The sequence below is a fragment of the Apodemus sylvaticus genome, chromosome 8 (genome assembly GCF_947179515.1).
Source record: "Apodemus sylvaticus chromosome 8, mApoSyl1.1, whole genome shotgun sequence".
Lineage (NCBI taxonomy): Eukaryota > Metazoa > Chordata > Mammalia > Rodentia > Muridae > Apodemus > Apodemus sylvaticus.
Genome location: NC_067479.1, coordinates 72,706,706 through 72,731,474, shown reverse-complemented (window position 1 = coordinate 72,731,474; position 24,769 = coordinate 72,706,706). Strand labels below are relative to the sequence as shown.

Genomic DNA, 24,769 nt, shown 5'->3' with positions numbered 1-24,769 from the left:
TCAGTCCCAGCTAACCAAAACCACAGAATCTTCACAATCAAAACATGGCCACTGTAAGAGTCTTTAATCTTCCCTCTGAAATGTCACAAGCCAGGCCTCCATCTTTTGCACTGTTCTTAACATTGTCTTCCAAACTCCTACAGAACTTTCCACCGAGCTCTTAATATTCTAATGGCTTTTTTAGCTCAAAGTTCCAAAGTCCTTCCACAGTCCTCCCCAAAACATGGTCAGGTTGTCACAGGAATACCCCACTACGCTGGTACCAATTTGTCTTAGTCAGGGTTTCTATTCCTGCACAAACATCATGACCAAGAAGCAAGGTGGGGAGGAAAGGGTTTATTGAGCTTACACTTCCACGTTGCAGTTCATCACTAAAGGAGGTCAGGACTGGAACTCAAGCAGGTCAGGAAGCAGGAGCTGATGCAGAGGTCATGGAGGGATGTTTCTTACTGGCTTGCTTCCCTGGCTTGCTCAGCTTGCTTTCTTCTAGAACCCAAGAGCACCAGCCCAAAGGTGGTACCACCCACAAGGGGCCCTCCCCACTTGATCACTAATTGAGAAAATGCCCCACAGCTGGATCTCATGGAGGCACTTCCCCAACTGAAGCTCCCTTCTCTGTGATAACTCCAGCCTGTGTCGAGTTGACACACAAAACCAGCCAGTACACCGAGGGAAGTTAGGCAGGAACTCAAGCAGGAACTAGAAGAGGAAATATGGAGGAATGATGCTGATTGGCTTGGTCCATGGCTTGTTCTTCTCGCTTTCTTATATAAGCCAGGACCACCTGTTATCCTCCCACATCTGCCGTTATTCAGACTTGAGTATAGGCCGATCTTAGGAAGGCATTTTCTCAATTGAGGTGCCCTCTTTCCAGATAACCTTATGTGTCACATTGACAAAAAAACTAACCAGCACAACATATATCCCTAAACACATAAGCAACACTGAATAGACTCAGCACATTGCATTTGTATAGACATATATGTCTATCTTATCTACCTACATGTGTGTGTGTGTGTGTGTGTGTGTATAAAACAAGAAGAAATGGTGGAGGGCTGGTGAGATGGCTCAGCGGTTAAGAACACTGACTGTTCTTCCTAAGGTCCTGAGTTCAAATCCCAGCAACCACATGGTGGCTCACAACCATCTGTAAAATGAAATCTGACGCCCTCTCTGGTGTGTCTGAAGACAGCTACAGTGTACTTACATATAACAAATAAATAAATCTTTAAAAAAAAAAAAAAAAAGAAGAAGAAATGGTGGAGAGGAAGACACCGGAGCAGGTGGGGGAGGGAGAACATGGGATGAAATTATGTAAATATGCACTCATGAAATTTTCAAAAATGGTAAATGTTAATAATTAAAATCACAATTAAATTTGCATTCCTAAAAAAGTTTTTTTTCTTTGCTCAGTATATACTTGTAAATGTTTTGAGTACTTACCAGTGTACGGAGTTGTTGAAAACAAAGACAAACCAGACAGATTTAATGCTCTTGTGTTCTTGCTTGCTGGTTGAATCTCAAATAACTTTAGATTTATTGCATTGTTAACTCTATTTTTTTTCTTTTTTTTCTTTTCTTTTCTTTCTTTTTTTTTTTTTTTTTTTTTTTTTTTTTTGATTTGGTTTTTTTCAAGACAGGGTTTCTCTGTGTAGCCCTTGCTGTCCTGGAACTCACGCTGTAGACCAGGCTGGCCTCGAACTCAGAGATCTGCCTGCCTCTGCCTCCCAGAGTGCTGGGATTACAGGCGTACACCACCACCCGGCTACTCTAATATTTTTTGCAACATACGAAGTGATTGGTATTTTTTTAAATGTTTTCCACCCCCCCCCTTTTTTTACGTTATCTAATATGCATTGGTGTGAGGGTGTCAGATCTCCTGGAACTAGAATTACAGACAGTTGCAAACTGCCATGTAGGTGTTGGGATTTGAACTCAGGACCTCTGGAAGAGCAGTCAGTGCTCATAACCACTGAGCCATCTCTCCAACCTCGAGGTGAATGGTATTTTAATGATAAAAATTAAGGCAGTATCAGCAGTTAAGAGCACTGACTGCTCTTTCAGAGGTTCTGAGTTCAGTTCCAACAACCACATGGTAGCTCACAACCATCTTTAATGGGACTCAATGCCCTCTTCTGGTGTGTCCAAAGGCAGTGACAGTGTACTCATATACATAAATAAATCTTTTTTAAAAAGGAAGTTTTATTTACTTTCTCAGATATTGTAATCATTTGTCCCTAACACGTGACAAACTTCAAGTTCCAAAGAAAGCAAAATCTTATTTGTATCGGGAAGAATAGTGTCAAAACAGAAGTTTCACAAGCAAATCCTAACAAAGAAAAAGTGCTGACAAGATGGCGCTTGCGCACTAGCCTGACCAGCTGAGTTAATTCTATTTCCAGGACTCACATAGTGGAAGGAGATCCAATGCCCATTTGTTATCCTGACCTCCACACATGTGCTGCACACGTATAATCATCTTTTTTAAAAGACAGAAAAATACCAAAACAGCCGGGCAGCAGTGGTGGCACACACCTTTAATCCCAGCACTTAGGAGGCAGAGGCGGGTGGATTTCTGAGTTCGAGGCCAGCCTGGTCTACAGAGTGAGTTCCAGGACAGCCAGGGCTACACAGAGAAACCCTGTCTTGAAAAAACAAAACCCAAAAACTCCAAAAAACTAATAATAATAAAATAAAAATAAAAAATACCAAAACTCTTGCCTAAGTAGATGGTTACAGTGCTCTGAACCTTAAACAGCAAATAAATATCACAGGCAAATCCTCTGCCCCATTTTATGTAGTTCCCAGATATGTAGAAAGTAGAATGTTCCACCCAGAATTCAATTCAAGATACAAAAAGGATTATTCTTTTTTTTTTTTTTTTTTTTTTTTTTTTTGCTTTAAAAGAACAATCACTTTTGTGTGTGCCTATGTCAGTATATAAGAAAGTCAGAAGGAACTAAAATCCCCCTCGGGGCTGGAGTTAAAGGTAGTTGTGAGCTGCCTTATCTGGGTGCTGGGAGTGGAAGGCCTGTCATCTGCAAGTATATGTGTCCTTGACCACTGAGCCATCACTACAGCCCCCTTTTCATTTTGTTTATTGAGATAGGATCTCACAATGTAGACCAGACTGGCTTCGAACTCATGGAGATTTGCCTGTCTGTTGACTAAAGAGATCTGGGATTAATGGCAAAAGCTACACTGTAGATTTCCCAGCTCGGGTCTGCTCTTCTGTTGCGTGAGGAAACCCCAAGGCAGCACCACCTTTCTAGCGCTGTATTGTGTAATGCAGACGGACGGTGGGAGTTGTTACTCCCACCTAGTCCTCCAGCCCGCGAGAGGCGAGGGAGTGGGCGTGTTGGAAGATACTGAGAAAAGATGAAGGGGACAAAGGAAATATGCACAGCCAGGGTTTTAAGCAAGTTCTGCGGTGCGGTGGACAAATGGAGCAGTGAGGAAGGCACGCAGGTTGATTTTTCCCTGCAGAGGAGTGCTGGGCGCACTGCGGCCTTTGCGCAGCGTCCTGGGTGTACACGGGGAGGGTGGGCCAGTGATTCCGCCGACGGCTTCTGAACCGTGGGTTCCGGCTCCTCCATCCCAACCATCCAAATCACTGATGAAAAGGGCTCCACTGTCGTACAAGGACGATCACAGAACCAAGAAAGGAGCAATCCGAAGTCCAGGGGGCAAAGGCAGCCCAGCAACCCTGCGGCATCGGAGAATGGCCGGAAGCCGCCACCCAGCGGTCTGTTTTGGTACTACACGGAAAACGCCGTGGAGAGACTGGCTCTGCGGCATCTGGGAACCAATGAGCTCTAGGGCTGCATAACTAATTTCTTTTTCCTACTGGTTGCTCGGGCTGTCAATCAATCATTTACGCAGTGTTTATTGGAAGTAGCACCAATCATTCTCTGTAAACCACGAATCACCTGCTTCTGTCTCCGCCCATCTTTATGCCGTAAGCACGCCTTGGCGTCTGACACATTTAGGAAGTTTCTTTATTCCATTGGCTAAGTGAGGTTCCGCCTCTCTGATTAGCGGAAATGAAAGGTCTCTTATTTCCATTGGCTGAAATTTGCAAACTGTGATTGTCTATCAAAACTATGAACTCACGTTAGCTCACAGGAAATTCGGGCCCGGAAAGGGTGGGCTTTGCGAAGATGGCGGCTCCGGTGAGTTCTGTCTCGTTGCTTCTTCCCGGAAAGGAAGGAATCTGTGGACGTTTCCTTTCGCCTCCATGGATCGAGGCAAACCATTGGCACCATGGAAGAGTAGTGGTTGTTTCAGGGATGCGCTCGCCCTGACACAGAAGTAGCATATGTCAGATGAGAGAGGGGGTCAGACGCTGCACGTTGGCTGGTTCCAGACAGGAGGCTAGCCCCAGATTACTCTTCAGAATGAGCTTTGTTGGGAGAGCCTCGTGACCATGGCGGGCCGTGATCCGGCCTTAAGGTGGGAGAATGTTCCGAGAACATGAGCAGAGTTAGCGGAATGTACAATGTGTGTGTGTGTGTGGGGGGGGTGCGCAAGCAAAGGCAGCCGCGAGGTTTGGCGCTGAAGTCTCCGGTCTTTGCCCGTACATTGCGGGGTGTGGAGGGAGGAGACTGGCTTTGAGCCGAGGCTGCCCATCCCTGTGCGGGGGAAAACGACCCAAAGTCTCACCGTTTTGAAGGAAAAGGGGGAGTTTGATTGGCAGTACGTTCTGCCGTCTTCATCGCCTAAAGTAAGACATTGATCACCCTTACCCGTCCCCTCCTATCTATCTGCAGGAGGTGCTGGAGTCAGACGTGTCAAGTTCGATAACACTTTTGAAAAACCTCCAGGAGCAGGTATGTCTTTCTTTTAGAATAAATTATTCAGGGGTTAACTTTAACTTCATAAGTCTCATCCACGCACTTTGATGATTGGGGAGCAGATACCCGAATACTACAAAAATACCTTAAGTGTAAAATAAGAACCTTTCATACTTTTTATGAAAGCTCAAAGTAATTCCTTTCAGCACCCAAAGAGATACAGAAAGCTGTTTTTCCCATTAACTTATTTATCCACTTTACATCCCTATTGCAGCGCCCTCTTCAGAAAACTTTAAGTTAGACCCAAACTTTTTTGTTTAAATAATAAATAGCTAAGAAAACAGATGTTGGCAATAGCGACATATCACTATAAGTGCCACTTAACATGCATTTAGATAGTTTGGTGTTTTGTAAGTTCTCGTGGTACTGATAAAATTACACTCCTCAGCCTGTCTTCGTAATGACCCACATCTATTAAACCCAGCACTTGGGAGGCAGAGGCAGGTGGATCTCCATGAGTTCAAGGTCAGCCTGGTCTGTACAGTGAGTTCTAGAACAACCAGGGCTTCACTGAGAAATCCTCTGCCAAAAAGAAAGAAAGAAAGCCACAGTCTCACCACTGCCCCGCTCCTCATCCCCTTCTCTTGGTTTCTTAATGGCGGCTGTAGACAGCAGTGTGACAGTTTTCTCTGCCTCTTGGAGAACCGTTAGAAACGCTCCGTTCAGTGGTGGTCAGTGGCAGCATGTCACATCATTTCTAGGCGGCGTTATCTGGTATTTATCCTTCACTGTTCACAGACGTTACTTGTGGTCGGATTTAATTTGGCTAATTTCAGGTGATGGCGGTCACCGCGCAAGTCCAAGCACTGACAACAAAAGTTCGAGCTGGAACGTACTCTACAGAGAAGGTGAGGGTTCCTGACCGGGCTGGAGAGCCGGCCCAGTGGTTAGGGTCGCTTGCCACCCTCCCAGGGAACCTGAGTTTGGTTCCCTGCACTCAGGTGTCTACCTGACTCACAGTTCTGGGTCCAGAGGATCACATACATGTGTGGTGTGTACACATACACATAAATAAAAGTAAATCTTAAAGGGGGGGTAACTTGAAGAGGGAATACCTCCTCGTTCATATGATGTGCTTGGTGGTTCGGGTTGGCTTTTACTCTAGGTTTGTTGTGTAATATATGTCCTGGGAGTTAGAGCTTCGTCTGAAAGGAGTGATGTGTGGGTTCTGTACAGCAGTCTGGCTAGAATGCAGACCAGAAGCCTAGATGTGAGTAGTGGCTGTCATTTTACAGAGGTCACGAGGACTGATGTGCCCTCCAAGCAGCGGGTCAAAAAAGGGATCTCAGAGAAAGAAGTGGGACTTTGAGAATAAATATGAGCCAGAGATACTCACTATTGAATGTTATGGGGGAGTAGATGATTTTCTGGATGGACATACATTTTGTTTGTGTGTGTGATGTGGGTAAGACTGGAGTGGTCCCTCTGGGGAGCCGTGTGGGGAGTTGTTCTTTTGTTTCCTATCACCTCCGATGGTGGTAATGTGAGCCATGGTGGCTTTATATACAGACGTCCCCAGCTTTGTTTTCTGTCACTGCAGTTACCTGAAGTGACAGCAGGTGAAAATACTACATTTAAAGTTCCAATCACACCTCTTAAGCCTCAAATAACTTATGTAGCATATGACTCACTTATTCAGTATGGCTGGCCTCGAACTCAGAAATCTGCCTGCCTCTGCCTCCCAAGTGCTGGAATTAAAGGTGTGCGCCATCACCGCCCGGCTTGTTATTAACCCCTTACACTGGGGTTGTAAATTAAGGTTTATCATTTGTGTAAATGCTTAGGAAGAGCAGTGTACGTAGGATTCAGTTCTCTGCCATTACAAACATTCATTGGCACTTTTAGAATGCATTACTTGTGGATAAAAATCTGTGACTAAAATCATTGACTGAAAGACACATCCTAATTTGAGATGCTAAACTGTGAATATGATGTATCTGAAAATGAGATGCAGTAGCTTCCTCTCTTGAACCTTTTTTCCCTTTTTATTCTGGTCCGTTTGTTTGTTTAGACATGAGCATGCTATGAAAGACGGGCTGGCCTTGAACTTACGACCTTACTCTTTCAAGTGCAGGGTTTTAGATTCTCTGATGTGCAGTGAAATCTGACCAGACCCGCTCAGTCAGTCAACAGGTTCTGCAGCGCAGGAGCGAGGACTGAAAAGAAAGAGACAATTAGACAAAACTGCAGCGTGACCCCAGTCAATTCTGAGGCTGAAGGGCGGGTTTAATAATTTCCAATGCAGTTTCATACCAGTTTAATTACATGCAGCCATTAAGATCAATAGTAGTACAATGGGGAACAAGCAAGACTGTAAACACAACATTGTCAAGGCCGTAAGCAAAGTCCTGCGACAGTTGTTTCCGAGGGCTTGTCAGAATGACCAAAATACCTGAGCCCACTTCCTTGTCCGAGCCCAAAATGTTGTCTGAAGCCTGCTTCTCTCATAAAATTCAAGGAGCTCTTCCACACAAAATTAAAATTCCTGCCATAACCTACTTCCCATTTACGCTCTAATGCAGATTCTTGCTTGAAACCCTTGTCCCTGTCCTTGGTCAATGTCAAGTTCTTGCCAGGCAGCATGGTACCTCAATAAGGCTCTCTACAGTGAAATAGCTTTCAAATTAAAATTTAAAGAAAAAGATCAAACTTTTATAGAACATCTTGGGGATTCCTTGCGTGAGTGGAGGACAACCCTCGACTGCCTGACCCGCTCGGACAGGCAGGCTCTGCTCTTCTGTTTTTATCTGGGCCTTTGCAAAGTCTCTATGTAACCCTGGCTGGCCTTGAACTTGTGGTGATCCTCCTGCCTCCACCTCTTCAGTTTTTTATTATTTGTTATTATTTTGTTTGTGTGTGGCTTTTGTTGTTTTTCTCTGTGGTCTGCAGTCTTTACACAGCTCAGGGTTTATCTGCCTGTCCACATATGCCCTCGTCCCTTGTCACTACTGTCACATATATGTTGGGGATGGAAAATAGGGCTTTCCTGGTTAACTGTGACAGTTGACCTGGGGTGGCTGCTAGGTGACTGACAACATTTGCATCGTAGACACACTAGGCAAAGGGAAGAGCCATGGAACATGGACGAGTTGGCAAAGATGTGCCTGGGCTGCTACTTCTGATTCTGTGGCTAAAACAAAGACTATCTCTTACTGTTTACCTCAGGGTCTGAGCTTCTTGGAAGTGAAAGACCAGCTGCTGCTCATGTACCTCATGGATCTGAGCAACCTCATCCTGGACAAGGCCTCTGGAGGCTCGCTGCGGGGACACCCTGCAGTGCTGAGGCTGGTGGAGATCCGCACGGTACGAGGCTTAGTGTCTAAGGCTTGCGCTTCAGGGAGCGAAGGGTCTCCTTTTTTAAGTAAGGAGGTGTTTTCATCCACATTTGCTCTACTCTGTGAACAATACATGGATGCTGGTGTATGCCTGAGTTAGGAAAGAAAATGTAATCCTTTTAAATGATCACATTGTAGGTTTTAGAAAAACTTCGTCCACTGGACCAAAAACTGAAGTATCAAATTGACAAACTGGTCAAGACTGCAGTGACGGGCAGCCTCAGTAAGTGGGGGAGTTGTCCTGAAGTAGTGGGGTCCCAACTTGTATAGAGAGTCACATCTTGTAAACTTGGATTTCCTGCTTTAGGTGAGAATGACCCACTCCGTTTTAAGCCTCACCCCAGCAATATGATGAGCAAGGTAAGACCTGTATCCGCTGGAGGGTCGCCCTGTGCTGACCTGATCTGCAGCCCCCTCAGCCTGTGGCTGGAGGGTCGCCCTGTGCTGACCTGACCTGCAGCCCCCTCAGCCTGTGGCTGGAGGGTCGCCCTGTGCTGACCTGACCTGCAGCCCCCTCAGCCTGTGGCTGGAGGGTCGCCCTGTGCTGACCTGACCTGCAGCCCCCTCAGCCTGTGGCTGGAGGGTTGCCCTGTGCTGACCTGACCTGCAGCCCCCTCAGCCTGTGGCTGGAGATGCTTCACTGCGAGGTTCCATCTTCTCAGGGTGTCTCAGCTGTCAACTGAGCTTGCAAGAATTGTTTTCTTTTGTAGTTGGGCTCTGAGGATGAGGAGGAAGATGAAACAGAGGAGGACCAGTCTGAGGCCTCAGGGAAGAAGTCTGTAAAAGGCTCTTCTAAGAAATACGTCCCACCACGCTTGGTTCCAGTACATTATGGTAGGAGCTGTGGCGGTCCCTCCTTGGTGGGGTTTTGTTTCTGTTTTCTTTGACCTGTTCCAGAATAACCCATGTGGATTTTATCACCCAGATGAGACAGAAGCTGAGCGGGAACAAAAGCGCCTGGAAAAAGCCAAGAGACGGGCACTGAGCAGCTCTGTCATCCGGGAGCTGAAGGAGCAGTACTCAGATGCCCCAGAGGAAATCCGTGACGCGAGACACCCTCATGCCACTCGCCAGAGTCAGGAAGATCAGCATAGGTCTGAGTTCTTTAGAAATTCTCTCAAATCTATAGAGCGCTATCCTCGTGCTTTGTATGAACACCGTAAAGTCTGGCACAGGAAGGCCAGCACAATACAGAAATGGCGTGAAAGGCTTGGGTGGGCAGTTTAACGCTGGTGAGGTTGAGTACAAATAAGAACTAGAGGAAAGCGGCTTTTTCATTGTGGTTTGTTTAATTATTTTGTTCATTTGTTTTTATTTTCTTCTGCCTACTTGGGCTCAGTTAAACATGTTACATTTTCTAAACGTAAAGAAAAATACGTTCAGTTCTTCATGGTGGGACTTTAATAGGCTGCCTTTCGTCATCACTGTCACAGGTCTTCCTGTACAGGTTCTGTACGGTGCTGCAGTCTTTGCGCATGTGGTAGAGCAGGAGACAAACACCTAGCCTGAATGAACTGGTCAGCGTTGCTAGGTGCAGCCTGTACTGACGGTTGTACAGAAGAGCCCATCAGGGGGTCCTGTTCCACAGAGCCAGAACGTTAGCATTCTCTCCTATGAATGCTGTCGCTGTGTGTTTGGACTGTAGATTAATCCCTAGCAGTGGGGGAGGATCCGGCAGAGAGCACGTTAGTGGGAAGTTGGGGGTCGAGTATCCACAAACATCCCCTTAGCTAGAAACGGTATTAGGTGTGTCCTGAGGACTCTGGATGAGAACAAGGAAGTACTGGGCCCAGGTTCTGGCTGTTGTGTCCGATCCTTGTCTGAACCTCCTGCAAACTTCCGGCAGGATCAACTATGAAGAGAGCATGATGGTGCGCCTGAGTGTGAGCAAGCGAGAGAAAGGGCGGCGAAGGCGGGCGAGCACCATGAACTCCCAGCTCCATTCCCTCACACACTTCAGCGACATCAGTGCCCTGACCGGGGGTACCGCCCACGTCGATGAGGTAGGTGTGGGGTGCAGTGGGAGCAGGAGCTGCCATGCTGTTAGCCACACGTGGGCTTCCGTGTAGTGAGCTCAGGCTCACTACACGGTGTTGGTGCTTAGAACGCAGTGCTATTCACTCCTGTTTGTCTGCAGGACCAGAATCCTATTAAAAAGCGGAAGAAGATGCCCAAGAAAGGTCGGAAGAAGAAAGGTCAGTGGCTCAGGAGGCGTTAGGTGCCATGGAAAGTCTGCATTGGCATGCCAGCTCTCAGGAGCTTCTGTCTTGGGTCTTGTCTGTCTCTTCCATGATAGTCACAAATCTCTTTAGGTTGGCTTTTTTCTTTTTTTCTTTTTTTCTTTTTTTCTTTTTTTTTCTTTCCCAAGCTTGAAATCAGTGTCTGTGGCAAGGGAGTCTCTGCGTTCTGCCTCTGTGGCCTCACAACTAATGTTTCAAGTGTCTGTAACTAGAACTATAAAAACACCACCTGAGGAGACGGCTCTCTAACTGTTCGTGCTCCTGTGAGTTCTAGAAGGATAAGAGTACTGCCTCAGAGCACGCCCCCGGCCTCAGAGCATGCCCTGGCCTCAGAGCTCGCCCCCTGCCTCTGAGCACGCCCTGGCCTCAGAGCACACCTCCTCAAGCTCTTCTCTGTGACCTTCCGCTTTTCCAGCCCTTCTTTGTCTCACTCTTGGCTTCCTTCCGTTGCAGGTTTTCGGAGGCGCTGGTGACATGCTTACACATGCACTTTTGGTCATCCTGGGGATGCTTCTATCTTCACTGTGTAGGCGTTTGCCTTGGAAATGTGGAAAGAGCTCTACTAAATAAAATTGATTATGAATTGTTTATGAATGAAAGAGATTTTTGCTATACATTGTCTGAGTGGATTGCTGGGCACGTGGGCTGTGCTCACTGAAAGGGCAGTGCAAAGGGGAGGCAACGTTCTGGGAGATGTGGGAGAAGTTCGGTTTGTTGTTTTGTTTGGTAATATATTTTTCCTAGAAATTGGGAATTGATTATTTTACAAAAATAGAGGCGGGATGGAGTAATCAGCCTCCCTGGCCCTGGCCCACCTCCCCGAGAGAGTTTAGAATTCTAAACTCACCGTGGTTTTAGCTTTTGTTCATCTGTCCAGCTTGGCCACCAGGTGGCGTTAGTGCCTCAGGAAACCTGTGGTCGCTTCATAAAAGCCAGGAAGGTTGGTTCCATCCCAGTTTTCTGGATTCATCTCTTCTAATGTCCTGCTCTTAAGAGCTGATCTGTGATCAGTCCTGGGAAAAATTTGTGAACAGCAGCTGACGTGACAAGCAGAGAGTAGGTGTAGGCATAGGGTGTGACTTCTCTGCCATGCCTTCCATGAGACCTCAGTTTACCTGGGTCGGTGAATCCAGCCCTTTTAAAAGCTGTTTTAAAATGTCAGCAAGAAGGACACAGAATCCCTCGTGTGAGGCTAGGGGAGTGGGCACCGTATAGGAACTGGAGCCAAAGCCCAGCTGGGGTCCACACCTGAGCCCTCTGTGTGGAGAGTAACCTCTGCTGGTGAGAGCCTCCGTCTCTGTGTGGAGAGTAACCTCTGCTGGTGAGAGCCTCCGTGACTCGCCTGCAGACTGAATTCAGAGTTCTGCTGCTCATTCTGATTGGTGCCAGAATCAGTCAACTACAACCTGGTAGAAGTTGAAACACTAGATTTATGGTTGCTCTACTAACTCTGATCATGGTAAAATCATTTAATATCTTTCTCCTTTAATCTTCCTCAGCTAGAAACACAAGTGTGCTTGTGAATCCAGGGCCTACATCTCACGTTAGAGCTTAGCTGAAGGGCTCGTAGCTTCAGCCCCCAGTATGAGGGGGAACTGGAGAGATGGCTCACTGGTGAGAGTGCTTGTGTGTGAGCATGAACTTGAGTTCTGGTCCCCAACACGAGAACAGTCAGGGAGTCGGGTCTGCAAGAAGGCTTAGTAGGTAAAGGTGCTTGACAACCTGAGTTTCATCCCTGGGACCCAGGAGGGACTGACTCCTGAAAATGTCCTTTGCATGTCACATGCCTGTGTCCCTTCCCAACACAATTTGAAAAGAGTAATAAAAATAAGTTAGGCTATGACCTATGACCTCCCAGTGCTGGGGCCGACAGACAGGACGGTGAGGCTCGTGGCTGCCAGCAGTTCCAGGTGCAGAGCGAGCACAGTGGAGTAGAACAGCCATATTGTGTGGCCTCTGGCATGCACACCTGCACGTGTGTACATCACCCTATGCAAACACAAACACAAAAGATACCTATATCTCTGAATCTCTTAAGGTTACTTCGGTATCAAGGAGTCTTCGGTTTTTGTGGATTACCCCAGGGTGTGCTTGCTTCTGGGACATCTTAGTTCCCAGTAAATCTGAGGGATCCTGTGTGCCCCAAGACCTCATACTAATATTTACTCAAGTGAGTCTAAGCAAAGAACTCTTAGGATTTAGAGCATGTGCCTTTTCAGCTGAACAACCTAGACAAGTTAGCCAAGGTGTGCTTTGAGAGCTAGGCGAGGTAGCGCATGTCTGAGCCTAGCCTCTCGGGAAGGAGGCTGAGGCAGGGAAAATGCAAGCGTGAAGCCTGTGTGCACTACATAGTGAGTTCAAAGCCAGCCCTGGAAACAGCTAGAGCCTGGCCTCATCTCAGTGCTGGGGATGAGGCTCTGCAGTATACCACTTGCTTAGCATACGCACACCACACACACCACACATGCACACCACACACACAGTCCTGGTGTAATCTCTAGTGCCATTGAGTGGGAGGATAGATAAAAATGTCTTGGTTAGAACCATCACACTCATGTTACAGTTCAGATTATTGCATTTGTTTCTGGTTCTGCTCCTTTGAAACAGGATCTCAAGATGATCTAGGTGGGTTTTGAATGTTAGGTATTGAGAATGACCTTGAACTCGTTTTTGTTTTGTTTTTTGGATTTGGTTTGTTTCGAGACAGGGTTTCTCTGTATAGCCCTGGCTGTCCTGGAACTCACTCTGTAGACCAGGCTGGCCTCGAACTCAGAAATCTGCCTGCCTCTGCCTCCCTGAGTGCTGGAATTACAGGCGTGTGCCACCACCAGCCGCCGCCACCACCACCACCACCACCACCACCACCGGCCGACCTTGACCTCTTGATACTGCCTCCACCTCCTAAATGCCCGGATTACAAGCAAATAATACATTCTTGGCTGCTGTTCCTAATTTATTAAGATGTCAGGTTACTTACCTTTGCTAGAGCCTCGCCTTCAAGAGTACAATCCATCCTCTGGGTCTTGATATATCAGTACAGCAAACTCTGTCTTTGTGGGCCTTATAATTAATATGAGTCTAAAGTTCCAGGATGTGGGGTTTTTTTTCTGGCCTTTTGGCACTACTAGAAAAAGACTTCCAACAGCTATTAGCATTTTCTGAGGATATTCATATCAGCATCATTAATAGATGATACTGTTTGACAGAATTTAAGGAGGTTGCTGAAGTGGGTTTGCTTTTATTGAGGTAGGGGTGAGGTACCTTAGAGTCCCTTACTGTTAAACTCTTTTCCCTAATTCTTTGAGGAGCCCCAGGAACCTTTAGACCTCCATAAAACGGTTTGAGAGCCACGGTAACATAGCAGAGCAACAGAACTGAAGACCAGGACTGCAAGGTTTAGGCCTGCTCTCTTGTTTACTTTTGTTCTGCGTTTCTCTTCAGGCTCAATTTGTTTCATTTTAGGAAGTCGGGAAGAGACTTCGACAAAATCCTGTTTTGTTTTGTTCCCCCCTACCCCCTGCCTCCAAGTCTTTGTGTTGGTGGGGTTTGGTGAAGGTTTGGGGGAGCGGAAGAGCGGTGACCCGGTTGCAGCTGACCGGGTTTCAGCACCGTGGAGAGCTCACACTCCGGGATTGCACCGCCTCGGGGCATGAAAGACACAACCCGAACCCTTAGAACCGTGCTGGGTAGACACGTCCTCCTTTAGCATGCAGTTCGTCTGTCATCTCCACTTCGGACTGGTACTGACTGAGCGAGAGATGACACCGCCTGGAATGTCCCCGGGGTCTGTTTGCTCCGTAAATGCCAGATTCATACCAGGGATGTGGCCACTGAGGTGAGGTACTAACAACCCTTTGCCCAGTGCTAACCTCACTTGTACTGTCACGCACAACAAGATCTTTACCACCGCCTGGGAAGAATTCTGTCTCTTGCTTTTCTCACAGGTCCTTGAGGAGACTTAAGTTGTTTCGTTCCTTGCCCATCTTAATCGCCTGTGCACGCAGAAAGGCGTCGCGCTGGCTCTCTGCCCAGTCTTGCTTTTGTGTTTCTTTGATCTCATTGTTCAGAGGGCCTTAGAGAAGCCCCAAGAGCCATGCCTTTGCATGTTTAAGCTATTGATGCCCTGTAAGAAGTGTATTAAAGGTCCATCTTGAACAAATTTGGGTCAATAGGTGGCAGTAGTCGCTGAGTCCTGAGGCCCCGACACCCCCTAAACACAAGCAAATTTGATAGCCATTATATTTAAGGATGTGATAAAGGAAGTCACATTAAAATAAAAATGGAGAGGAAATCGGTCCCTTTCTGTGGGATCCAGGAAATGCTGAAATGTGCTAGATGACTTCTGTGGGGTATTGTATGCGGACAGATTGAGCTCGGCCTGTGAAGGGCACTGGGAGGAAAGGCCTGGGCTTGGGGATAGGAGATTTAAGATGTGGGTATTTGGGTTTCTTCCTGCTGGGATAAGGCTGTGTTACATGAAGGCCAGAGTAGAAAGAATAGAGCAGTATAGGGAATGAGAGGGAGGGAGAGAGAGAGAGAGAGGAGAGAGAGAGAGAGAGAGAGAGGAGAGAGAGAGAGAGAGAGAGGAGGGCGAGGGGGAGAGCTATGGAGGGACGGTGGGAAGGGTGGGCTGTGGAGGACTGCAGTTGGAGGGGGAGGGGGAGGCTGCTGCAGTATGGAATCTGTCTAATGGGGGAGGGGAGGGGAAGATATTGGTCTCCGCTGCAGCTGCATTGGCTCCCCTCCCCCACCCTTCCCAAGGAGCCCGAGCAGTGCTGGCAAATCTGTCTTCATGTATTTATTATTATTAAAAATGTGACGGATCCTTCCTCGCTAGAAGCACAACAAATACTGCTGATCCGTTCTCCTCCCCCTCCCTCCGCCAAGCGTTTACACCCCCCCTTCCTCCCAGTCCTCCACCTTGGTCTTTCTGACTGGGGGTAGTGGGTGGGGGGAACTCGTCCTTCCCTCTTCTCAGCTTGGTGGCTCCCTGGGGCTTTCTAATGGTGGTTGAGTTTCAAGGAAATGCTGTAAGGGAGGGGGGCAGCTGAGTGAGGGGCCTCCATTGCCCCAGGGAGGGAGCCGTGTTCTTCACTGTCCAGTGAGGAAAGGAAATTACTTGAAAGTACATATAAAATACTTTGGCCAGCCATTAAAAGGAGAGTCAGATACCTTTTCTTCATACCTGACATCCTTTAGACCTTTTTCTTTTCTACTTCTTAGATTCTGAGAAGGGAATCTCAGAATGTGTTTGTGTGTGTGTGTGTGGGGGGGGGGGGATCCGTTCTCCCCTCTCCCTCGGTTGCCTCACTAAGCCTCTGTCTTCCCAGAAGAGGCATACACAATTTGCTCTGGCCTGCGGGTTGTGCAAAGGTTTGGAGGGCAAAGGCCATAGCTCCTCTCCCTACCGGCACCCAGACGCCTATGTCCAGGTAAGGGGCCCCTTTGTTGCTAACTGTAACCCTTCACCATACCTATAGGTGGCGCTGCTGTTGCTCCGCAGGCGAGGCCCTCCCCAGCAGCCGCCCCTCCACCAGCCGCCCCCTCCCAGCCCCCTACTGCCTGATTGTTATTCTACCAACGTCTCCTTTACTGTTCTCTTCCTTAAATTAATTTTGTGGCCCCCCTGCAGTGTCATCTTCCTCCCCTCCCCCCACTCCAACGCTCTGGCCTCTCTTTCCTTTGGACTGCGGCATCCCGTCTCACTGGCCTAATCTACAATCTACACTCCACCTCACCCCTCTTCTCTTCCTTATCTCCTCTACCCATGGCATCCTACAGATGGCTCTCCTATTGTGAGGGGGCTGTAGATGAGAGTGGTTTAAAAGCGAACAGGGTGAGCGAAGCTAAGGGGTCAGCATTGAAGACTGGGTTAGGAAAATCATTACTCTGCATGAGAAATAGACGAAATAGACGGAGATGAGGAAGACCAGTGCACTTCCAGTACTCAGACCAGACCGATACTCAGTTCCTGGATCTGGGTAATAAAAGTTCAGCTGCCAAAAGTCCTAAGTATACAGAATTGGGTTCCAAATGCTGGAAATGGGGAGAATTCAGACACAGGCCAGTGAGCGCTCTGGCCATGCAACCTTGAGGGCCCGAGGTTGGTCCCTAGAGCCTGCTTTCAGGTAGGACAGGCTTGACTACACAGAGTTTCCCTCTGACATTCACATGTGTGCTGGGGCATGTGCACATCTCCCCACACACATCATACACATCATACACATATTAATAATAAATAATGCCTGGCAGTGGTGGCGCACGCCTTTAGTCCCAGCACTTGAGAGGCAGAGGCAGGTGTATCTCTGAGTTCAAGGCTAGCCTGGTCTACAGAGTGAGTTCTAGGACAGCCAAGGCTACACAGAGAAACCCTGTCTCGAAAAACCGATAGATAGACCGACAAATAATAAATGATGGAATTCAGATATCAAGGCCCCCATTCATTCAGAAAGTTCGAGTTTGGATTCTTCAGGATGGGTGTGCTTTTATTTTTTGTTACCCATTCTGTAAGACCAGAGAAATACTAGGCTCTAAAGCCCCCGTGGCCTCAGGACACCCTGTTACTGAGCTTTGGAGTCCTCAGAAGGCTTGTGCTAGCTGGGAAGCTGTGACAAGCGGGGTGATGGACACCCGGCTGTTTGTCCTCTGCCCAGTGCAGTTCTGGCTGAAGACCTTGGCCCAGTCCTGCACGCTGTTTTCTATCCCTTGTCTCTGCTTTGTCTCAGCAGAATTTCTGTGCCTCCCCCTCGTGTCCATGCCTCTCCTTTGTTCTGCCTTTCCAGGGTACACCCTAAACTCAGCAGACCATTCATTCAGCTCTACCTTGTCTTCTTCTCTGGAGAACCCTCTTTGTGTGGCTGGTACCCTAGATCCCTCAGCTCATGCAGAGCTAGTGTTGATTATAAAGCTCTCCAGTTTCCAAGATGGCTGACTTTCTTCTCAGATCATCCTGGGAATCACTAGCATCCCGCACACTCCCTGGACAGCACTGTCTTCGGGTAAGCCCTAGGGATTGTCTACAATACAGATGGACCATGTGGCCTTCCTTTTTGTGTGGTGGTGACAGGAGACCTTTCTTAGTTGGGTGGTAGTGACTGGCTTTCATTCTCAGATGCGGTAGCCAAAGCTAACGGCCAAACTAAGAAAGACTGTAAGCCAAAGCCCTGGAGGGAGAAGCAGGAGAAGCCTTCGTCGGGAACGGAGGGGCTGGACCGCTGTGTGCTTCGCCTTCTTATTTGAACCTTGGAGGTTCTGGGCCCTTCTTCCTTCCTGCCAAGCCTGCCTTCCTGGAGTGTACTGGTAGACGCCGCCCTCAGCTGCCTGTAGTTCTATTCTACTTGGTACTAGTTAGCATCGTGGTCTCAGGTTACAGAGATCCCTTGTCAGATCTGTCTTCTCTGTTTCTTTGAGACAGGCTTCACTTTGTCACCCTTGCAGGCTTTCCTTGCTAAGTAGACCAAGTTGGCCCTAAAGTCACAAAGATCTGCCTGCTTCTGCCTCCTGAGTGCTGGAATTGAAGGCGTGTGCCACCACACTAGGTAAGGGGCTTTCTCTTAAAGCAGGGATCGAGAATGGTTTTTGTTGCAGTGAATGATAGAGACTTTGCAACTTTAGAACATTCTGGAATAGTCATTTCAGTTTCAACTACTTCTCTAGATGCTTTAGGTATGGTAGCTAAAACTGAGTGAAATTTGTTTTCCTCCATTCATACATAGGCTATACAACTGAGCTGGCATTTGGACCTAGTCCTCTGACATCTGCATTTCCCTTGACTCCTTAAAAACAAATACAGCCATTTCATCCCTGGGTCACTGAAAGCCTCGAAGCTAGAAGCATGGTCAGGGTGTGTGTGTGTGTGTGTGTGTGTATGCGCGCGCTAACCTAACTTTTATAGAAAGCACCACTGTGGCCATGTTAGTAAACACTCTTAAGCTTTTTATTACTAGCTAAAATCTAGCATAGAATATAGGCTTAGAAAACATTCTGTGTTTCTACTTTGACTGAGCCTGTGGCGGCTTGCTGGGGACTGCTTTGTCTAAGCCGGCAGCCTCAGGTTAGCCCTACGGGTGGGCTCCGGAGAACAGAAAGTGCCTCTGCGGTCCTTCCTCACTTGCTTCCAATTTTGATTCACTCGTTGCTGCCTCTCATAGGAAGCCCTAGGTGGTAAAGAGATCAAATCAGAATTCCTTCTAGGACGACCCTGTCGCTTAGACCTTCCTCTGCTGCTGCCTTTAGCTGTGTGACAGTTAACAAGAGAAAAGCCTTCTTGGTCTCCTTCAGTTGAGCCTTAAGGGTAATCTGTCACAGATGGTAGGTAGGTCTTCTCCCTAGCTCCTCCCAAGGTTTTAAGGTCCATTTCCTAGATCTCAGGCAACACTTTCCCTTTTCTTTTCTTTTCTTTTCTTTTCTTTTCTTTCTTTCTTTTTTCTTTTTTTTTTTTTTTTGGATTTGGTTTTTTTTTCGAGACAGGGTTTCTCTGTGTAGCCCTGGATGTCCTGGAAATCACTCTGTAGACCAGGCTGGCCTCAAACTCAGAAATCCGCCTGCCTCTGCCTCCCAGAGTGCTGGGATTACAGGCATGTGCCACTACCGCCCGGCACACTTTCCCTTTCTTATCCATCAAACTTTCAAATCAATTCCCTAAAGGATGTATTTCCCTTCGGAGGGTCACCTGACACCCCTAGCTGTGGCTGTGGCTGCTGCTGAGAGACTCATTCCTCTCCCTATCTCCGGGAATCAGATTGCAGCTCCTGGAAACAGATTCTGCAGTCGCTTCAGCCTTGTCGCTTAGAAGCGGTCCTCTATTGCGTTTTGATAAATTCCTGGTTTGGTAGAAATGTCCAGTACCTAGTAAGATCCTGTGAGCCGAGTGCCCAGTCTTCCGAGGCTTGATTGGCTGTCTATAGGCTCTGCCTCCGCCCTGTCCCTGCAGCGTTTTTCTCTCTGCCTGGCTTAAGCCGGGGAGGACCAGATTTAAGTCCTCCGCGCGGACCACAGATATCCTATTCCGTTCTTCACCTTGACAAGGAAAGCATGCCCCAGCCACCTCTTCCTTTTCCGTTATTTTTTCTTTGCCTTCTGAAGGATTTTGGGCACCATTGGAGGACTTTCGGCAGCAGGATGAGGAAGGGGCTTAAAGGGGGGAGTATAGAGGGTTAGGTGAGTGTGGCTAGGCGGCGTGGGGGAAGGTGTCCAGGCGGGCCCTTGCCTGGGCACCTCTGCCCCCGAGGGACCACACACACACAGACATGGTATAGAATAGAGTTTATTCAGAATAGGGGATGGGAGTTAGTGGTAGAGAAAGAGAGAGAGAGAGAGAGAGAGAGAGAGAGAGAGAGAGAGAGAGAGAGAGAGAGAGAGAGAAAGGAGGCCGGCCATGACCATGTGGAGTGGGGGGGAAGAGCCCCAGGGGCAGAGAGGTGAGAGTATGTGGGAGAGCGGTGAGCAAAGAGAGAGAGGAGGGGCAAGTAGCCCCTCTTATAGTGGGCCAGATCTCTGGGGCGGGGCATACCTGGCTATTGCCAGGTAGGTGTGGGGTGGAGCTTAGACAAAACCCCAACACCTTCCCTATATCCTTCATTCTTCTTTCAAGTCTCTTTCTTTTCCGTTTATGTATCTCTAGCCATAATGCCCACTCCCTTTCACTCCCACCCATCTTTCCGCAGTTGCCCTCTGCATTCCCTGAGCATGCTGGGAAAACAGTATGGTAGAAAGAGAACAGTGGACTAGCTCCCTCATTGCCAAGGTGAGTGACCCCTTCTTCTCCATGGATTCCCGGGGCCATGTTTCCCATCTTGTTTACATTGATCCTTGGGACCTAGTGACCCCCAAAATGCTGTTCATCTTTTGGGACGAATAGGCCTTGCTGTTGACCACTTCCGGTGCTGAAGAAGCGAGACCTGCTTGATTTAGTTCTTCCTGCCATGTGGGGCTGCCTGCACCCCTCCCGTTCTCTGGCTTTCTCCTTCTGTCGGTCTCTTCCAGCCCAAAGCAGCAGGACTGACTGAGTCAAGGAGACCCTGCCAGCCACGCCCTCCTCTTTTGCCCCTCCCTGCTGGCTGTATAGTAGGTGGGGGTGGTGAAAGAAGGTGACAGCCACCACGGTGCCAGCCAACCCAGAGAAAGCCATGTGCAGTGCCTCTGCTCCGTAGTGAAGTAGGAACGTCTCTCTCTACCTCTTCCACTCTTCCTCTCCCATTTTTAATTAGCTGCTGAATTAATTAAATCCCGTGTGCTGATTAACATTCCTACGGGAAAGAATACAATGGGACTACTAAAGCAAGACTTCCTGTCCAGTCAGGCAAAGCGATTCAAGGAGGAGAAGACTGCGATGGGGGGATAAAGGGCAGACCAGGAAACCAATTTAAGACTGGAATGGAACCTGGGATGTATGAAATGACAGGAGAGTTCATGGGCCGAGTTAGGAAGGGAAATAATAAGCATTGTTAACACCGGAGAAGTGAGAGTCTCTGGAGCCTCCCAAGGGTCTGGCGTAGAGCTGAGACTGAGCACTAACTCACAGCCTGGGGCCCGCGATGCTGAGGATGTTAGCTTGCTGCTTTGACTATCTTCTAAAGAAGTGAGTTTCGTTTTCAGAAGACTGCTTTAGGCGGGAAATAAAGGTGTCACTCCTCTTTGTAAGGCAGTGGGATACTCTACACGGGAAGTAATCTAGAGCCAGGCCTATTCCTCTCAAAAGCAGGAGCCCTGGCTCCCGAGGGCCAATGAGAGCAAGATGGGAAACACAGCCACTGGCCCCCTAGAGACAAAGGGATCACTTACTTCGACAATCAGGGATCTATTCCTTTTTATTCTTTCTACATCTTCCTTAGGAAGATACAAATTGGCTAGGTGTGGTGGGGCATTGCCTTTCGTTTCCACTGGATCTCTGTAAGTTCAAGGCCAGTTTGGTCTACAAAGAGGGTTCCAAGCCAGCCACAGTTATACAGTGAGACCTTCAAAACCCTGAGCTGAAGCCCTCCCTCTTCATTTTTCAAGACAAGGTTTTTCTGTGGAGCCTTGGCTGTCCTGAAACTAGCTCTGTAGACAAGTCTAGCCTCAAACTCACAAGAGATCTGAATGCCTCTGCCTCCCAAGTGCTAGGTCTAAAGGAATGGTGCCCATCTACCCAGTGCTCTCCTCTCTCTCTCTCTCTCTCTCTCTCTCTCTCTCTCTCTCTCTCTCTCTCTCTCTCTCTCTCTCTCTCAAAATTACAGAAAAGGGGGACTGGAGAGATGGCCCAGTGGTTAAGAGCACTAACTTTTCTTCCAGAGGTTCTGAGTTCAATTCCCAGCAACCACATGGTGGCTCACAACCATCTATAATGGAATCTGATGCCTTCTTCTGGTGTGTCTGAAGACAGCAACAGTGTACTCACATACATGAAATAAAATAAAATAAAATAAAATACAGAAAAGTATGATGACTCAGAAGGTGTAATTATGTGTAGAGTAGATTAGGCATCTAAGTAGGAAAAGACTCCTAAAGAGGCACAGCCTGAGGGGACTGGAGACCGTGGAGAAAAAAGCACTGTCCCTGGGTCTGGGCTTCTTTGATTTATTTCTGGTCCAGGCTGCTCTGCTTTCAGTCTCCCAGAGTGTGTAGCACACCCTACTTTCCTTTTCTCTTCCTGCCATCTTCCATTCTGGATGTATAATTAGGACATGGATACAGATGGGCCTTTTGCTCATTCAGCATGTTGCACTTTCCCATGCTATTAAAAAATAGTGAGAATAAAAACATATGTCATAAGCTGTGCACAGTGGCGCGTGCTTTTAGTCTTAGCACTCCGGAGGCAGAAGTAGTCAGATCTCTGTGAGTTTGAGGCCAGCCTGGTCTACAGAGTGAGTTCCAGGACAGACAGGGCTGTTACACAGAGAAACCCTGTCTCAACAAAGCAAAACAAAACAACAACAAAAAGACATAGTTCATAGACTGAGATAAAAAGACTGTCAGAAGTTTGAGACCAGCTGGGGTCTCAATGTGAGGCCCTGTCTCAAAACAAAACAAAACAAAACAAAAATAAACTATTTTGAATGAACATGAAATACTTTATCAGGGATAAACGATGGTTTATAAAAGCCATTTATTTATTAGACTTCGGGTTTGATTTTTGTTGTTGGTTGGTTGGTTTGAAATAGAGTCTTACTGTATAGGCTAGGCCAGACTTGAACTCGGAATCCTGTCTTAGTCTGCTAGGTTATAGTCCGTGTCTGGCTTATTTCTAGTTTTGTTAGGATTTCTTTTTCTTCTGTGATAAACGTGTACATCTTTATGTATAAATGTTTGCAGTTTCCTAAAATGGAGTTTCTGACGTGTGGATTGACCACAGTACACTGGCCTGCGGCGTGAAAGTCTGGGACACTACAAAGGGAGCACACTGAAAACTTTTCCCATGTTTGCCCCTCACTGTTCTCTGTATAAATTTCCATACATGTGTATGCATATGTGTTTTTATACAAAAAGAGGGGTCGATCACATGTCCCTAAAATTAGAATGTAATCTAATCTAAGAGCGAGGGAAATACTGTTCATTATGAGGGACCAACCAGATCATCACTCAGACATCGGCTCGAGCCATCAGAAAGTCTTTAATGGCTAGCCCGCAACTACCCTGGGTGTTCAGGATCCAGTGCAGTCCTGAGCCTTTCTCAGGGTGAGCTTTTAAGTACAAAACCACATCCTGGCTTGACACACCTTAGTTAACAAGAACAGTTAGCCAGAAGCAGAACTACAAAGCCAAAAAGCAAGGCTATTACTTAGAGACTTTCCAAGAACTGTGGACCTTGATGGATTAGTCTTTGTTCTTATCTGGCAGGACTTAAGGTCTACATGATGGTCTCTTGGGTCAGAACGGTGCCTAAGTGCCTATAACATGGCGTCAGTTGCACTAAGGTCTGGGCATCTGTCATGATATCTTTCCCCAGATTTGAGAAACATTTGGTTAGATGGGCTCTTAGGATCCTTTCCAGATCTAGCATTTAATGACTAAAACTTAAGGAATTGGTAATATAAGAAAGAATAACTAGCCAGGCAGAGTGGTGCACAGCACTTGGGAGGCAGAGGCAGGTGGATTTCTGAGTTTGAGACCAGTCTGGTCTACAGAGCAAGTTCTAGGACAGCCAGGGCTACACAGAGAAATCCTATCTTCAAAAACAAAAACAAAAGCAAAAATGAACAAAATAGAATGAGTAAGAAGACTGAGATTAAATTACCATCAAATATTATAACATAGCCTTGAAGATTTGTGTTCTTGGAACTGTGTGTGTGTGTGTGTGTGTGTGTGTGTGTATGTACCAATGTGTGCTCAAATTTATAATACCAGCGCCAGGAGGCAGAAGAAGACTGCTGTGAATCTGAGGCCAGTTTATGTGGCATGGGAATCCTGTCTATACTGTGCTATATGGGAGGCCTTGTCTTAGAAATTTAAAAGAAAAGAAACCCAGAAGAGTGGAGCGGAAAGGGAGTGTGGTGGGCATTTACACAGGTGCAGGCATCAGGTCGGCAGAGCTGAGAGAGTAACCTGGAAACTCAACCCCATGTGTGTCTACATAGTTAGCCACACCGGGCAAGCGGCAGGCTGTCCTTAAAAGAACTTAAGTCTTTTCCTTGCAGCCAAAGATGGCGACTACATCCTAGGATGTTAATGAGGAATAGAAACGTGTGCAGAGCCGGGCGGTGGTGGCGCACGCCTGTAATCCCAGCACTCTGGGAGGCAGAGGCAGGTGGATTTCTGAGTTCGAGGCCAGCCTGGTCTACAGAGTGAGTTCCAGGACAGCCAGGGCTACACAGAGAAACCCTGTCTCAAAAAAAAAAAAAAAGAAAAGAAAAGAAAAAAAAATCCAAAAAAAAAAAAAAAAAAACCAACAGAAACGTGTGCAGAGTGTCCCTCAGAGTGAGCATAGAGTGTCGAATACAGTGTGTACAGTTACCACAGCAAGAAGCCTCGTTTTCGTGAGCAGAAAGTAAAGCGGCCAAGCCTGAGGCCACAGAGCCTGCGATACAAGTAGCAGTCGGGGAGGGGGGTATGGTTTCTTTTTTGTAATCTTTAGTCCAGTTGCCTTCATGCCACTTCACAACTGAATTGGCTTTAATTTTTTAAATTATCTTTAATTACATCTATACATTCTGTGTGGGTGTGTGCACGTGGGTCAGACGCTCACAGAGGCCGGAGGTTCACAGAGGCTCACAGAGGACCTGGAATTCCTGGTGGTTGTGAACCAGCTGACAAGGGTGCTGAGAAGCAAACCTTGGCTCTCTGGAAGAGCAGTGAGCCCTCCTAACTGTTGAGCCATCTCTCCAGCCCAGTCGACTCCACCCCCTTCTTGGTTTTTATTCTATTT

At 47.5% G+C, this 24,769-nt stretch overlaps 1 protein-coding gene across 4 annotated transcripts; it reads left to right on the top strand.

The window, feature by feature from the left end:
* The first annotated feature begins 4,071 nt into the window (after positions 1 to 4,071).
* Ngdn (neuroguidin) lies at positions 4,072 to 11,031 on the top strand. Of its 4 annotated transcripts, none has more exons than XM_052191461.1 (11): positions 4,072 to 4,172; positions 4,770 to 4,829; positions 5,630 to 5,701; positions 8,019 to 8,156; positions 8,327 to 8,411; positions 8,496 to 8,548; positions 8,899 to 9,022; positions 9,114 to 9,282; positions 10,035 to 10,191; positions 10,326 to 10,383; positions 10,882 to 11,031. In XM_052191461.1, exons 1-11 carry the CDS (start codon positions 4,161 to 4,163, stop codon positions 10,899 to 10,901), a joined length of 948 nt encoding a protein of 315 aa, XP_052047421.1. In that variant the 5' UTR covers positions 4,072 to 4,160; the 3' UTR covers positions 10,902 to 11,031. The 4 variants fall into 4 exon arrangements, with proteins under 4 accessions (XP_052047421.1, XP_052047420.1, XP_052047423.1 ...); XM_052191463.1 differs by lacking the exon at positions 4,072 to 4,172 and adding an exon at positions 4,187 to 4,452 and having other exon boundaries at positions 5,592 to 5,701; XM_052191462.1 differs by lacking the exon at positions 4,072 to 4,172 and adding an exon at positions 4,188 to 4,452.
* Positions 11,032 to 24,769: the final 13,738 nt, after the last annotated feature.